This window comes from Somniosus microcephalus, chromosome 3, assembly GCF_052327205.1.
Source record: "Somniosus microcephalus isolate GS21.2 chromosome 3, FLI_Smic_1.0, whole genome shotgun sequence".
NCBI classification, from domain to species: domain Eukaryota; kingdom Metazoa; phylum Chordata; class Chondrichthyes; order Squaliformes; family Somniosidae; genus Somniosus; species Somniosus microcephalus.
In genome coordinates, this window is record NC_140989.1 from 322,702,913 (window position 1) to 322,720,576 (window position 17,664).

General features: G+C 45.2%; 1 protein-coding gene across 7 annotated transcripts in view; it reads right to left on the reverse strand.

Moving 5' to 3' along the window:
• LOC147122194 (ERI1 exoribonuclease 3-like) overlaps positions 1 to 17,664 on the reverse strand; it is a 491,903-nt gene that overhangs the window by 208,128 nt on the left and 266,111 nt on the right. The window contains exon 8 of one of the 7 annotated variants that reach the window (XM_085983079.1): positions 762 to 987. The exons of the other annotated variants lie outside the window; for them this stretch is intronic. Coding sequence (XP_085839205.1) covers positions 953 to 987 — 35 coding nt within the window. The 3' untranslated portion in view covers positions 762 to 952. Of the gene's footprint in view, positions 1 to 761; positions 988 to 17,664 lie in introns of those variants that run through there. 7 annotated transcript variants of the gene reach the window in all.

Sequence of the window (17,664 nt, forward strand, 5' to 3'; positions counted from 1 at the left end):
TTTGTGATATAATCATTGCAAGTTGATGAAGCAATTTGCAGTTTATTATGTAAATCTATGATCCACTGCTGCCAGTCTACAGGTCCGGTACTGATATCTACAATAATTGTGCTGACATTGATCTAATATTTGCACCCTCCATAGTCACAATTTATTTTCTGAAACAACTACATTGGCTAACATTTTTTTAAGTGGAAATGCAAGTCAAATTAAATCTTGCATCTTTATACCACAGTACAATCCTAGACACAGTTTCCCATTGTTGGTGTGCAAAAAAATAATCAATCTACTGCTGCATTCTTATAAACAGTAAGTATAAACATGGCCTCAGAGTACCATCAGACCTGTGACAGATTGTATTACAATAGCTGTGTTCAGACAGAACCCTTTAATTGGGAGTGACACCAAATCAAGTGTTCATTTTGGTTTAACTGCAGCAGTCCAAGCAGTCTGGATGTACTTAATTTGGCATCACTCTGAATTAATCTTCCACAGCAAACAAGCGCTGCTATAACTCACAAAAACTACTGAAATTAGAATACGATCACATCACATGGTGTATACCAAAACATAAATGTGTTCAGGTTTGCCAGGCCTAAGGACAGTCAGTTTCCTTTTAAGGGCAGGTAGAATTTTCCATTCAAAATCTGGCTGTTAACTGAAATTGCTCTTACCAACCTTTTGACTTTGTACTATAACCAAGGTCAAAGCGTTATGGTAACTGTGATTAACATAAGCTGAGCCAGGAATAGGAATATTGTGAATTATATCACATTTTCTCCTCTGCTGCATGCCACGTACCATTCTCTGGCTGAGAGCGGGCAATCAACCTGTCTGTTAGGCCTCTATAAGTGCCACTGTGAACACTGTGAAATTTGTCTCTAGAAAGAATGCACAAACAGCCTGGCTGTAATTCACATTCTCGTTGTTCCTTTCTCCTTGTTTGAAAGCATTAGTTCTCTAGTTGGCACCACCTCCTGACAACAGCTAAAATCAGGAACAAAGAACAAATGAAAGAAAGAACGTTACATTTATATAGCATCTCATTATAGCTCTTAGGATGTTTCAAATCACTTCAATATAATTACTTATTTCTGAAATGCAGTCACCAATGCTTGTAGGCACATTTACCTGATTTGACTGCTTCCCTGTACCAAAAGAAAAGGCTGGGCCCACCATATGAATAGCTCCATTTATTTACATGGTAAAAAAAATATTCATTGCAAAATTCAATGCAAATGTATTCTTTGACTTGACACAATTTTTATTGAATCTTGACCCATGTCTATTCTACTATTGTAGGTAATCAGCTTATCTGATTTGCAGTGTAAATGTAGAGAACTCATCACTGAGGTCAACATGAGCAATAGAGTATCAGACTGAAATGAATTGGCCCTCTTTTATTAAGGAAGGATACTGTATATATAACATCAGGTCTGCAGAATCACATAGGCAGCTGAAATGGAAATCTACAGAAATGTTTAGATTTAAGACATTTGTGGAAGCTACAGTTACAGCAATAGGATGACATGGATCTGTCTTCAGAGAAATGGAGGGAATATTGGAAGAAAGGCCATTACTCCATGCCTTTGTGGCATATGTCTAAGAGTACCATTGATAGAAGCATATCAGGTCATATGCCTCACTCGTTCAGCAGGGGAAGGTCTTCCTTAAGTAATGGAGAAATAAATAATGAAATGAAATGAAATTAAAAAGAGTGGGAGGGGGTAAATAGAATGTAAATACAATAAATGATGAGCATTTGGAGCACACACAGTCCAGCAAAGAGTTTTTATTATTCACAGATTCAGGATTATTATGAAGCATACACAATACCAAAGCTAGCATACGGAGGACTTCAGTAACTCCAAGTTAGTAACAAGCCATTTCTTTAAAAATACGGGCCCTTATAATTTAAAAAGAAAAAGGAGAACTATTTCAAAAGAAAAATTTAAAAGGAGGCAGGGAAGTGGGATTAGGGTAGACATTTCCAGTTTTAAAATAGCATTAACAAAGACAAGGACACAGGCTGCGATTTCGGCGACTGAGTCGGGTCCAGGGTCGGTGTCGCAGTCCCAGCCCGCTGCCTACTGCAGCCCGCACTCTCCAAGTGATTTTATGTTAATAGGGCTCGTTAAGCCCGCCCTGCGAGGTTCCCGGCTAATTAATAGGAAGCGGGTCTGATGACGTCATTTGATGACGCGTCATCAGCTGGTTTCCTTAAAGGGGCCATGTCCAAATTGATTTTGACAGTTCTGCTGTCAGTGTTCTACAGCATTGAGGTGCTGCAAACACTGACAATCACTGCACAGAGGTGCACGGTTGTACCCAGGCTCTCCCATATGCTTATGGAGCGAGTCACAGCATGCAGGGAGGTTCTCTTCCCTTTCCATAGGCGGAAGACACCTCCCCAGGAGACCAACACAGCCTGGTTGCACATTGCGCAGGATGGCACAAGCAGGGATGTCGTCAGGAGGACCAGGTTGCTGTGGCGCAAGCCTTTCAATGATCTGAGTAGATCACGAAACGTTACTGCCAAACCACAAACTTATCCTGCTGTGCCTCTCATCACATCCCCATCACTCTGCCTTCCCTACCCTACTCCTGTACATCCTTACTCTCACCAACATATCTTGCACCTCCACCCATCCCTCTCTATCTACATTATCACTTCCCCATCTCACTAGCCACCCCTCACACTCACCCTCATCCTACTGCAAGCATACGAACTAACAGCACACAAGGGTAGGCACTTGGGTGGTTTAGCAAATGTTCATGTGAAGTTTCTGTTAATGTGTTGTCAAACATTGAAATCTATATTTTCAACACTTTACCTTATTGGACAGATCTGTGCTCACCTTTGGAAGTGTCTTAGTGAGTTCCAGTGAATGTTGAGACATTGCTTCCCTCCCCCCCCCCAATTTGTGATGAGTGTGAAAGGAATGGCTTGGACATTGTAGGGATGCTTTACGGTGCTGGTGTGGGGTGGTGTCAACCTGACGCATCATATGGCATCAAGTGAAGTAAATCTGGCCATGTGATGCCATCGCTGGCCTCCCGGACAGCAATGTTGTCAGGTGCTGATGCCGTGTCCTGTGCAGCATCAAATGATTGCGGAGAAGGTTGGTGTTGTTGTTGGTGATATTGGTGTGCCTGATGATGCTGGTGTTGGGGTTGATTGTGGTGAGATTCAGAGGACCAAGGTGAGATTTTTTCAAGGGCACCGATGCTGCTGGAATAGATGACAGCTGAAGTTGAGATGACAGAAGCGATCTGTCAATGGTGGGTGAGCTTGCTCCAAGGAGGTGACAGCGGATAGAGAGTTTACTCCAAACACTTCCAAACTACATACAGCTCAAAAGTGTCTTCCAAGTCCTGAAGGCTCAAGCTTCTAACATTGGAAAGTGACTAGCTGTGAAATGGCAGCTTTCATGCCACTTTTGCAGCTGTCACCTATTCACAGCAATGGGGCGAAAGAGAGAACCCGACCTACTTACCTGACGTGATGTCCGAACGACGTGAACCTCGTTAAAAAAGTGGCAAAATAGAAATAGGCTGGCAAAATACTTAACAAGCATTTAACCATCTTAAATGCCTCCCCCGCCGCTTGGTGTCAGGTCGGTTCTGAAATCGCAGACCCGACTCTTTGGAAACTTACATGAAGGCGGGTTGGGAGCGGGCTCCCAACCCGCTGTCGATCATTTTGATTTTGACAGCGGAGCCGCCTCCGAACCCGTCCTCTGAGCGCCGGCAAAATCGTGGCCACAGTGGTTGAATGGCTTCCTTCTCTCCTGTAAATTCTGTGAATCTTTAACACCATGCTTGTTTAATTTCAAATAAACAATAGCAAAAGTGAATGTCAACATAACTTCTAATGGGTAGAATTTAGTGTTGCACTTAAATTTCCTAGTAAACACAAAGTTCTGGTGATCATATTAAACAAGCCAGTGTCTCTGCAATCTTGTCAAACCTTTATAGCAATATGAGACGTGATATGCACTGACTAGCTTCAGGTCCTAAGCTCAACCATGGCTTCACACTCACTAATACAATTTGTGTGGCTGGTTTTCAATAATGCCTGTTCAGTGTTTCTACCCATTTTATCCATTTGCAAGGTTTGCTATAGCATTTCTGGACAATCCCTTTCCATTTTCTCTTACTCTCTGCAAATGGAGATCCATTTTTGCCTGCTTTGTAATCTCTTTTATAATAGGTACATTTCCCAGTAACAAACAATTAAATAAATAATGAATTCCATACCTGTAAGTGACTAGATGGCAGTAATCTTGCTGAAGGGCTCAAATGACACCATAAACTGTGATAGCAAAACACGAGTAGCTTATAACCTTTATCTGAACCCAGACAGAAGATTACTATTTTGAAATTATTTTTAAGTTATCTATAATATCTTTTTAAAGGTACTATGGAGATCATGGCCGTTTTATTCCTTTTTTGCTAATAGTGCATATCATGGCAGACACTGACTGCTGGAAAGCTCTTTGCAGTTGACGTGATCACATCCACTGTGAAGTAATCAAGTCAAGTTTACTGAGTGACAGTTCACATTATCAAAATATATTTTAGCTCCAGATCACTGCAGCATGAGTCACGTGGCATCTACAAATTTTTGTTTTGACTATGTAAATCAGTGGTGCTGTTACAATTTTTTTCCTCTCGGAAGTATTTTGGTTTTGCATATACTTTACAGATTAAAAAAACAATTGCAAGTAAATTTAGAGGCAGTAATATATTTCAGCTCTTAGGTGACATTTGGTAAACTGCTTGACCCTTGCTTTTGTAGTCAGGGCATCATCGGAACCCACTGTTTACTGTCCTGTAGCACAATACCAGGCATCTATTACTGTATACATTTTCCCCACTAAACTGTCGCAAGTAGAGGTGGATTTTACAGCTGGCTGGATCAGTCCTGCTAGTGTAGCCACCATTACCATCATAGCACATTCGATATCAGCACTTTAGATGTGTGGATGTATTGCAGCACAATACACCTTGCTCAACTTTGACTTCTGCTCTATCTCAACAACCTTTGATCTGCTGCTATGTTATGGTGCGCCATCCAAAGTAAACTCTCTGGACAAGGTTGAAATAAAGTATAACCAAATGTAATACCCCAGAAGTGATGAGTGTGTGTGACTAGTGTATTTCACCCTGGTGCTTGTTCCTAGTGACAAGAGTATAGTGGGTGCCTTGTCCAACTTATCCTAATGCTCCTTCTACGTGCTTCCCCTATAGGAAACTGACGGCCATGAATGGGAATCTCTTGAGATTGAAGAGACCTTATACCTTCTTGATTGAAGGGACCTTATACCTTCTTGATTGAAGAGACCTTGTACCTCCTTGATCATGAAATGGCTCTGCCACAGGTTTCACCATATCTGATGCTGCAGCAACTGGCTGATCCTGCTTGCTTCTGAACATTTTCTGTTATTTGAGTGCAAGGGGCACGCTGAAGAATGAGGCTGGATGGACCAGAGACAGCAGCTTCATCTGGGCCTGCTCCAGCCACGTCCCTGCAGTGGTGGACTCCATCAACATGTCCGATAGCAAAATACTGCAGATGCTGGAAATCCGAAATAACAACAGGAAATGCTGGAAAAACTCAGCAGGCCAGGCAACATCTGTGGAGAGAAATTAGAGTCGACGTTTCGGGTGCTCACGATGCGGTCTCCTCTACATTGGGGAGACCAAACGCAGATTGGGTGACCGCTTTGCGGAACACCTCCGTTCAGTCCGTAAGGGTAACCCCGAGCATCCGGTCGCCTGTCATTTTAATTCACCGCTCCATTCCCACTCAGACCTCACCATCCTTGGCCTCTTGCATTGTTCCACGGAAGCTCAACGTAAACTCGAGGAACAGCACCTCATCTTTTGATTAGGCACTTTGCAGCCTTCCGGACTCAATATCGAATTCAACAATTTCAGATCATAACCTCGGCCCCTATTACATTTTTACTTATATTTTTTTTCCACCCCTTTGTTTTGGGTTTTCCCTTCCCCCCCCCCTTCCTTTTTTTTTCTCTCTCCCACATGGCAGCTGTCTCTCTTTCTGCCAGTACACTTCGCACCTAATCTGAGCCGTCTTTTGTCTCCACTTGTCCTATTACCATCTCGTCTGCTTTTGAATACCTCTTAATGGCCTAGAAATTCGGTTGGTAGCGCCGGCGCTGAGCGCCTAAAGAGACCTAGAATTGGGGCGATACCCTATGTTGGGGCGTTCGCTATGAAGATAGCGACAACTCAGATATTGACTATAAATTTTGCGCCTGCGCTAAATGTTTGCGCGCGCCAGAAGGAGGAGGGGCAATGGAGGTCGGCCAATCCGACGGGAAGCTGCGAGGATCTTTAGGCAGCAGGTGACAAGCCTTGATATGTCGGAGGAGCAGTGTTTGGGAAGGCTCCGATTCTGGAGGGACATTGTTACTGATCTGTGCCACCTGCTTGGTCAGGATCTGCAGCCGCGTGAACGCTGCAGAACCTCTCTGTCCGTGATGGCTAAACTGACTGATGGCCTCCATTTTTATGCCAACGGATCCTTTCAGTCAGCCATTGGGGACATTGCAACTGTCGCTCAGGTTGCAGTCCACTGTTGCATCCGGCAAGTTACAGATGCCCTTTATAGGCGAAGGCGTCAATTCATTACCTTCCCTCGGACCCTGCACAAGCAGGCGGAGGGCGCGCAGGGTGTCGCTTCTATTGCGGACTTCCCCATGGTGCAGGGGGCGAATGACAGCACACATGTGGCTTTGAGGGCGCCATGCCATCATCCTTAGGAATTCCGCAACCTCTAGGGGTTCCACTCCCTCAACATGCAGCTGGTCTGTGACCACCGCCAAATCATCATGGCAGTCACCGCGCATTTCCCAGGGTGCAGCCACGATGCCTTTATCCTGCGGTTGACCTCAGTTTGTTACCTTTTTGAGGGGCTGCCTCGAAGATGAGGCTGGCTTACTGGGGACAAGGGCTATCCTCTCTGGCCATGGCTGATGACAACACTCCGTGTGGCCGACACCCCAGCAGAAGAGCTGATCAGCAGCGGCCATCAGGCGACCAGGCACAGTAAACAGCACACTATTGGTGTTGTCAAAAAGCATTTCCAATGTCTGGAAGATTCGGGGGGATCCCTGCAGTACTTGCTGCAGCAAATGCGACACATCGTCGTCGTCTGCTGCATGCTCCACAACTTGGCGAATCGACGCACCCAGCCAATTCCAGCTGTCCCTCAACGACCAGCAGAGCAGGCGGAGGAGGAGGAGTATGAGGAGGAGGAGGAGGAGGAAGAGCAGGCGGAGGAGGAAGAGCAGGCGGAGGAGGAGGAGGAAGAGCAGGCGGAGGAGGAAGAGCAGGCGGAGGAGGAGGAGGAAGAGCAGGCGGAGGAGGAGGAGGAGTATGAGGAGGAGGAGTATGAGGAGGAGGAGGAGGAAGAGCAGGCGGAGGAGGAGGAGGAAGATGAGGAGGACGAGGAAGAGCAGGCGGAGGAGGAGGAGTCGGAGGAGGAGGAGGAGGAAGAGCAGGCGGAGGAGGCGGCGGCGGAGGAGGAGGAGTATGAGGAGGAGGAGGAGTATGAGGAGGAGGAGGAAGAGCAGGTGGAGGAGGATGAGGAGGAGGAGGAGGAAGAGCAGGCGGAGGAGGAGGAGGAAGATGGAAGGGCTGCTGAAAGTGGAAGGGCCATACGTCAGAGGCTCATCTGGACTCGTGTCGAGACCCCTGTGGCGGAATGATGAGAGTCTTAACTCATGCGCACTTTGGATGTTTGAGGGCCTCTGAATGCCAGCATCACTGAAACTAGTCACATGCACCATGCCACATTGAAACTTCTGTTTATTGGCACAAAAGTCTTTCATTACAGCTAAACAACGTAATGTCAACAGAGACCATAAGTAACAAAATAATTGTGAACTGTTCGGCAAAGCCGCAAAACTCAACAAACCTTCTGCAAATATAACAACAGGTGAGGGTGTCCTTGAATTTGGACAAACGTACGTCTCAGCACCTCCCTCTACAACTGGCCCCTTGAGGGAGAACGACTTCTGTTTCGCGTCCGGCCCCTTCCCTCCCTGCTGCTCCTACGTAATTGGACCCCAGTGGCGGCCTCAAGGCTGGGGGACGCCTGCTGACTGTCTGGAAGCGCAGAAGCCCCTGAGGGACGGCCTGGCCGACCTCTGGGCTTGGAGGGTGCGGACGCAGGATGCTTGATGTGACCATGGCTGGAAGCAGTGTGGCCTGAAGGTGGTGGCAGCTGCAATGCAGGCGTCCCAGCGCTGCCATGTGCAATGGTCTCCTGCCGAGAGAGGACACCTGCACCATGGTCGGACGACACACTGGCTATCTGAGGGGAGCGGCTCGGCTCATCCGCCACAATCGCATGCTCCACTGATTCCTGGCCTTGTATGGGACTGGAAGGGCCCGGGGTGATCCTAACTGATGCAGAGAGGGTGCCTACAGTGAGAGATCGCGTTGCGTCAATCTGGCTGTGGAGGAGCCCAGCAAGTGACTGCGTGGCAACAGTGAGGACCTGTGTGCCAGGTGCCAGTGCTTCGGAGAAGGCCTGGACAGTTCTTCCCATTGCTTCGGACAAGGCAGGTGCCGACCGCTCCACTGCCTCGGACAAGCCCTGCACAGACCTTTCCAGGGATTGTCCGAAGCCCTGAACAGTCCTTTCCATAGCGGCCTCAAAGCCGTGGACAGTCCTCTCCATTGTTGGGCCGAAGCCCTGGATAGTCCTGTCCATTGTTGCCCCGAAGCCCTGGATAGACCTGTCCATTGTTGCCCCAAAGCCCTGGAGATTCCTCTCCATTGTTGCCCCGAAGTCCAACATACTCTTAGCCAATGAATCTACTGACTCAGGCATCTTCTCGACTGCAGCCATCAGCTCCGTGTGTCTGACCCGGGCCTGTTTGCTCATCTCAGCCAGGCGACGCACCTCATCTGCACTCTGTGCAGCAGTCATCACGACCTGCCTTGCCCTCCGGGGAGACGGTGGCCGAACTTGCCTATCCCCCGTGCGTTGCTGCATGCCGCTTGGTCCGGCAACTGGTTCATCCTCAGAGCACCCCGCCTCCCCTCCAGGGGACTACTATCCCCAGTCTGTAGATGTGTCAGCTCCCCGGATTCTGCAACGGCTGGTCCGGATTCCTCCTGGTCCTCGCCTCCGGTGGCACTGGCACTGGCAGCTTCAGCGCGTTGAGCCCGAGTTGGTGCTGCTTCATCTGAAAGTGGGAGGTGGAAGAGTGGCTTTAGCAAAAGGACAGCTTTGCTGAAAGGCATGCCAGATTGCGGCAAGGCTCTGACATGGTTGCACACTGAGGATGCATGCTGGCGGGGGGACCAAGTGGAAGGCAACAGGTGAAAAAGGTGAGAGTCTTACCCTTGCTGTCGGTAATGGGGTCGGCAGATGCAGTGGTCACAGGACCAGACAGACGTCCTCCAAGTATCTGGTGCACTCTCTCCTCCAGATCCGTGAGAGTGACTTGTGGAGGTCCGCCACCGGTTCGACGCTGCTCCTTTCGGATCATCGCCAGCTTGGACTGCAGGGGAAAGAAGGGGAAGTTCTGTAACATGATGCCTTGAGAGATCATCGCATGCCCCCCATGGTGAAAGAGCCCTTACATGAGGCCTTGAGACATCATCGCATGCCCCCCATGGTGCAAGAGCCCTTACATGAGGCCTTGAGACATCTGTCCATGTGTGTGCCCAGAAAGGGCCATGGGTGCATGCTGACAGATGGCCATTGGGGCATCATTGCAGCAGGGTGCCCGAAGTCAGCTGCAGATGGAGGGAATCAGAAGTTTGCTAAACCATCACTCACCCTAACGATCCGTGTGAGGTCGTTGAATTTCTTCCTGCACTGAACAGGGGTCCTGGTCGCCATGCTGCTGGAGTTGACCCTCACAGCAACCTCCCTCCAAGATCGTCGGTAAGCCTTCTGATTCGGCCTCTTGCCATTATCCAGATACAGGACATCTCGACGGCGTTCAACTGCAGCCACCAAGTGGTCCAGAGCCTCAGTGCTGAAGCGCTCTGTTCTCTGTCTAACCTCCTCCATGCTGAACAAGTTTGTAACGCCAGACAAGGGCGAGCGCCGATTCTGAGGCCTACAGGGCGTTGGGTGTTGAAGCTCAGGCTGACTGACCCACCCCTTTAAGAGCCGGCCGGCGCCTGGAGGTCTCGTGGTTTCCTGTAATTGAGATCACCTGCGCTGCGCCCGTCCGCGTCGATATTGAGTAGCGCCTGAACTTTTGCGCCTTAAGAGCACCGTGCAACGGCTGAATTAGCGCCTCAATCCCCTTTGGGGGCGATGCAACCCAATATCTCGCCAGGCAGCGATAACTTTCGTCTGGCTATAAACTTAGCGCTCCGCCAGTTCTAACGCCTCAAGCGGGGCTATACCCAATTTCTAGGCCAATGTCTCTTTACTTCTTTTGTTCTATCGCAGCCCTACCTTTCGATCTATTTCATTTCCTTTCCAGTTTTGAAAAAGGGTTCGCCCGAAACGGCGACTCTAATTTCTCTCCACGGATGTTGCCTGGCCTGCTGAGTTTTTCCAGCATTTTCTGTTGTTATTTCCATCAACATGTCCACTGATCTGTATGCGAGCAGACTTCTGTGCAGCAATTAAGTTTGTGAAGACTTCAACCTCTCTGCCTCTGCGCCTCACCCTCCTCCTTTAAGACCTTCTTTAAAACCTATCACTTTCACCAAGCTTTTAGCTACCTCTCCTAATATCCTGCTTTGTGCAAATTTTTGTCTGATTACATTTTGGGATGTTTTCCTATGTTAAAGGCACTATACAAGTTGTTGTTATTGTTTTTTTTGGTCTATTTGGCCTCTGTCCCGTGTAATATGATGCACTATCCCTATCTAAAAATGTTCCTTAACAGTCTTTAAGATACTGACAATACAAATGTAAAATTTGACAAACAAAAACCAAGATAGTGAGTGGCAGCTCGGTGACATAATCATGGAATTTTACAGCACAGAAGGAGGCCATTCAGCCCATCATGCCTGTGTCGAATATCTGCAGAATGATACCGGGGCTTAAAAGGTTAAATTATGAGGACAGGTTGCATAAACTCGGGTTGTATTCCCTTCAGTTTAGAAGGTTGAGGGTGCTATAATTTAAGGTGATTAAAATAATTCAGTAGAGTAGATACAGAGAAGCTATTTCCTTTGGCGGGGGAGTCCAGCACAAGGGGCACAATCTTAAAATTACAGCTATACCATTTAGGAGTGAAAACAAAAAGCTCACTTTCACACCAAGGGTGATGGAAATGTGTAATTCACTCCCCCAAGTGGCTGTGGTTGCTGGGTCAATTGAAATTTTCACGGCTGCGATCAACAGATTTCTATTAGGTAAGGGATATGGATCAAAGGCGGGTAAATGGAGTTAAGGTACAGATCAGGCATGATCTAACTGAATGGCGGAACAGGCTCGAGGGGCTGAAAGGCCTACTCCTGTTCCTAATGTTACATTTTTTAAAGCTATGATGGATTCTGCTTCCACCACTATTTCAGGTAGAGAATTCTATATCCTAACAGTCATATTCTAATCACTCCCTTTGTTCTTTTGGTAATAATCGTAAAGCCTTTTTGCACCATGTGGCTTAGTTTTATCAACAACTTGCATTTATATAGTGCCTTTAACATAGAAAAACGTCCAATGGCACTTCACAGTGGCGTAAGGGAAAAATGCACGCAGAGCCAAAAAGGCTTATATTATAATGGATGCACCAAAATGTTGATCAGCATGGATTTTAAGGAGGGCCTTAAAGGTGGAGAGTGAGGTAGAGAGGCAGAGGAGCGTGGCCTTTTGAAAATCCATATACACAACATCCACTGCATTTCCTTCATCAACACACTTCATTATTTCTTCAAAGAATCTCGCTAATATTTTTGTTTCCCCACTATATTAAATGGTATACCCAAAATAGACAATAAATTGCTGATTTGGGGTCCAGTTCTCATGCAATATCACAAAACTGAGCTAAGCTGCCTAACCAGCATGAAGGATTCTACTACATGTTTGCCAGTTGAAGACACTGCATTCATCTGCATTTCTACATAATGGGAAGATGTCCTTTCCTGAAGGGCATTAATGAACCAGTTGGGTTTTTACAACAATCCGACAGCTTTCATGGTCATTTTTTTCTGGTGCAGGCTCACAAATTATCAACTTTATTGAATTCAATTTCCCAACAAGCTGTGGTGGGATTTGAAATCACAACCTCTGGGTTAGGCTACCATACCCTGTAACAGGTTTTATCTTAGCCACATTCTTGGCATTATCTGGAAACTCAGTACAACTGCTCAGATGCTCATAAAAAACGGAACGTATCTGACAATCAAAGGTAAATTGAAGATGTAAGAGTTTTAACAGAGTTTAATATGGGCTCACTTAGAATTTTAAAGGTAGGTTTTAGAACATGGATTTAACTTGGATCAGGGATTGAACACCACTGTCCATTTCACTTTAAAGATTGTACCAATATCTGGGAAGTACTTCTCCCAAAGGAGGGAGTGATAAATGAAAGAAAGAAAGAAAGATTTACAGTTATATAGCATCTTTCACGACCACCGGGCGTCTCGAAGCGCTTTATAGCCAATGAAGTACTTATGAAGTGTAGTCACTGTTGTAATGTGGGAAACGCGGCAGCCAATTTGCGCACAGCAAGCTCCCACAAACAGCAATGTGATAATGGCCAGATAATCTGTTTTTGTCATGTTAGTTGAGGGATAAATATTGGCCAGAACACCGGGGATAACTCCCCTGCTCTTCTTCGAAATAGTGCCATGGGATCTTTTACGTCCACCTGTGAAAGCAGACGGGGCCTCGATGAGGGTAAGTAGGGAGCTGAGGAGCTCTCACCTATTTCCTAGCAGCTGGTTAAAGATCTACTTTGTTGGAAACCAGGGCAAAGATTATCTGCCTACCCTCTTAGTTGGGAATAGTGTACTCCAAAGACAAGAGAGGGTGGAAGGAAACCCCCACCCCCCGCCCCACATGGACCTGATTTCGCCATTTCCCACATCACCTTAATCCATAATATCCACCTCTACTTTATTACTAGTTCCTGTTGTATATTTTCAGCTGAGCCACTTATTATTTGTCTTTCTTTGTATCTTAACCAATGGTGATATAAACAGAAAATATACTAAGGATCTGTTGAATATAATACTTCTGCAGTGAACAGATCCAATTTAATAAATTCTGGGTTTTGTTGTTTGTGCATCGTCTAGTGGGATCTACTTGTTGAATAGATATATTTATACGACACAAAGCTGGGTGGGCGTGTGTACTGTGAGGAGGATGCCGAGAAACTCCAGTATGATTTGGACAGGTTGGGTGATTGGGCAGATGCATGGCAGACGCAGTATAATGTGGATAAATGCGAGGTTATCCACTTTGGTGGCAAAAAACAGGAAGGCAGATTATTATCTGAACGGCAATAGAGTGGGGGATGGGGAAGTGCAACGAGACTTGGGTGTCCTTGTGCACTAGTCGCTGAAGGTAAGCATGCAGGTGCAGCAGGTGGTTAAGAAGGCAAATGGTATGTTGGCCTTCGTAGCGAGAGGGTTCGAGTACAGGAGCAAGGATGTCTTGCTGCAGTTGTACAGGGCCTTGGTGAGACCACAGCTTGAGTATTGTGTGCAGTTTTGGTCGCCTTATCTGAGGAAGGATGTTCTTGCCATGGAGGGAGTGCAGCGAAGATTCACCAGACTGATACCTGGGATGGCAGGAATGACGTATGAGGAGAGATTGGGTCGATTAGGCTTATATTCGCTAGAGTTTAGAAGAATGAGAGGGGATCTTATTGAAACTTATAAAATTCTAACAGGACTAGATAGACTAGATGCAGGAAGGATGTTCCCGATGGCGGGGGAGTCCAGAACCAGGGGTCACAGTCTAAGGATAAGGGGTAAGCCATTTAGGACAGAGATGAGGAGGAATTTCTTCACCCAGAGAGTGGTGAACCTGTGGAATTCTTTACCACAGAAGGCAGTTGAGGCCAATTTATTAAATATATTCAAGAAGGAGTTAGATATATTTCTTAAGGCTAAAGGGATATGGGGAGAAGGCAGGGACAGGGTACTGAATTTGGATGATCAGCCATGATCTCATTGAATGGCGGAGCAGGCTCGAGGGGCCGAATGGCCTACTCCTATCTTCTAAGTTTCTATGTTTCTATGTAGGAAGAATTAAAATAACCACATAAATATGTTTTTTCAAAATAACCCAGCAGTAAAATCTATAATTTGATCATTCAAATATAATATAAAAAGGTAAGCAGAACACTTTTCATTTCATTTTCTATTCAGTGATTTAATTCTTGCGTAAAATAGCCACCAAAATTGTTTTGATGAAAAAAAAATTTAAGGGCTAAGAGATAATTGCTTGGTGTGACAGGATAATGGTTGGCTAAAAAGATGCAGTAAAATGTACAGTATTTAATAGATGTTAAGTACAGCCAATGTTGCCCAGCACAAAGAGATACAGCAGTTTTAAGTAATCACTTTCCAGCACATGTATGAGTGGAGTCATTCCACTTGACTTCACTTTGCTTTGCTTCACTTTGGCCTTCCTCTCTTCAGAGTTAATTTTATAGCAAAGTGCAGTTTGATTTTCAGGGGCTGCAGACAACATTTTTTGTAAAGTCAATTGTACACTTTGAATTAAAAAAAGTTTAAGAGAAATACATCCTGGACTACCACTGTAACCTGAATACTGATGCACTTTACAATTGTAAATAGATTGTACATGATACGAGGGGCCCTTTGCCTTTGTCAGCAAACTGACCTTTTGAAAGGGAGACTTTTACAAGGTGAAGAACTGATTTTAAAGAAATACAATAAAGAACATTATTAATTCACCTATAACTGGCATGATACAGCGTATTAGAACTTAGTCATAGTACGAGAATGGAAACCTAAAGCAGGCTTGCAGATTCCACCACAAACAATCCGATTCCTTACAATTTTTCAAAAAGTGAATGGTTGAAAAGAGTGTTTATGGCATGCACAAACAAGCTGCCATACCCTAGAATTGGTCATTGTGAACTAGATTGTTCCGACATAAACCATAGTTTCCAATTAGGAGTGCTGCAGGCAGTTTTAACCAGAAAATTATGTTACCAGAAGGACAATGATTTTTAAAATGTGTTTCCTGTGGCAAGGACTTGTCAGAACTGTAGGTTCCTGTAATAAGCACAGGTTCCTTGTAATGTCATGCGAGACAAGTGGTATTAATTTGAATAGGGAATCAAATTAACCCTTTCTAGCCCAGGGGCCAGATTTTCAACAGTGCTGTTAAGAACCATGTAAAAGTTGACAGCAATCAAATGGCCTGATTTTGAAGGTTATTGCTGCTGTGCTTTCCCACACTGCAAAACATGTGCCCTGAGCTACTTTACACATTTATATGGGACTGCCACTTAAAACATTCAGGGGTAGAGTTTCTGCTTTGAACGCAATCAGCAATTGGGGCACAAATTACGCTTGAAATTGCGCTGCTTTTTCTAAATGAAGTTATGGCCCAAGTTTCTGCCCAAACTCATTTGCATAATTACAAAGGTAAAATCTTCTCTGAACCAGCGCAATCAAGCAGTGTAATAGAACGCAATTGTTTATTTTCTCCCCTTGCATTAAAAAAATATTCAGCGATGTATTTAAGAGTGGTAACCTGGTGCAGTTTTATTAATGCAGCTGAAAATGGGTTTATCACAAAAATTAAGCATTTTTAATAAGTGTCCAGTCCTCCACCTGTGAGTAACCTGATTTTAAAATCACAAAAAATAACTTAAAATAAACTATACTGAACCATTTACTAATTTCACTGGTGTACACAAGTCAGTTTCATAAATATTTTTTAATACTTAAAAACTTTTAAAATGTGCCTATTTGTGCCTGTACATCTAAAAATACTAGCTTAATTGGAAGAGCCCCTCGAACGGTTGCAATCGGCAGAAACTCGTGAAGCTCCTTGTTTCAATTTGGGGACGTGGCCAGTTTTGTGGATGGGACCGGCTTCCAGTGCAATGTTTTTTGGACCAGTGTTAAAGATAGCAGAAACTCAATTTACGCTCGATGTAACTTGCACTTAAAATTCAGCAATCTTTTGCATTGGTTTTTACTGATTTCAGCTGGATAAGCACAAAACTAGCGGAAACTCTAGAGACCATAATGTGGGAAATTATCCAGTGAAAGCAGAACTACAGTAGTAAGATTTCAATTGTGAGCAGTGGAAGGTGATGCAATGGCACATCACATGTGTATATCAACACGACTCTGAAGTGTTGAGATGCAAGGGCCCATCCAAAATTCCACATACAGTCAGTCTCAATCTTAAACTATTTGACACCTTAAGCTTTGTTTTGGAATAATGAAAAGAGGAGTAAGATTGAAGAATGGCTACATGAGGAAAGGCAGCAGATAGGCTATGGGAGACTGCCATAACTTCAATTTTACAACCCACCAGTATTTATACTTTGTGTTTAGACAATTAGCAACAGATGAGCCTAATAAAAACCAGGGTTTTATCTATTCTGATTGGCAATGTTTATCAAGGCAAACAAGTGCCAAATTACTGATTTTTCACCAGTCTACATCACAAAACAGATCATAAAGCTAATACTAAACTACAGCATAAGCCTTCCCATAATTCAGCACTAAATTGGCAATCTCACAAAGAGAGGCTGTAAGAACGAGTGGTGTACTATTTTGTGCAGATCAGTAATTTGTGCTATTGGCTGAAAACGTACCCAGTCTCACCTGCATAATTATCAAGTGCTTCCCCAACAGGGAGGAGCTGCAGATCACATTTTGGTGCAGTGGAAGGTACACATGAGATTGAATGGGCAGGGAGGGGGAAAGGTTAAGGTGCATTGTTGGCTATTGCAATGTGAGAAGCATCACAGCTGAGCCCACCCTCTCCTCACCCAACCTCCCCACACATGCATACACACACACCCAGGAGAGATTACTGGATAGTCATCAGCAGTGAAAACCCAAGCCATTTTTCCTCCCGTACCTCCAGATCTTAAGGGAAATTATAGCACCCTGACTGAGGTCAACCAACACAGGCAAAGTATCAAACCTTATATCTTCCTGATTTCAATGGCTCAGCTACTCACTAGATAAACTTACTGAACTTGGTCATTTAACACGTCTCATGGAATCCATTTCTCTGTCATATCTTCTTCTCTTCGGTGCCTTCGATGCGCATGAGACAACCCAATTCCTTCACTGCTTTACATCTATCAGATTGTGCTCTATTGTTTCCCTAACAAAGTCCCTTTTTATGTGGCAAGGACATTAGCCTGACTCACAACTCTCTACTAGGGGAACCAGCTAGATACGATGGGGGCTGCCACTCCACTCCCTTCAGATGCGAGTACCCCGCTGGATTCAACCCAATATTCAGAGGCCGGAACTCTGGTCTCCTGCTCACCGGAGATCTTTTACGTATGCCTAACAAAACCATTTAAAGTGAATAAATCCAACACTGAAGGTGTTCTTCAGCTCTGAGAGACTGGATTTGAATCCAATCCAATCCCAGCAAGATCGAGGAACAGCACCTCATCTTTCGATTAGGCACTCTACAGCCCTCTGGACTCAACATAGAGTTCAACAATTTCAGATCATAACCTTGGC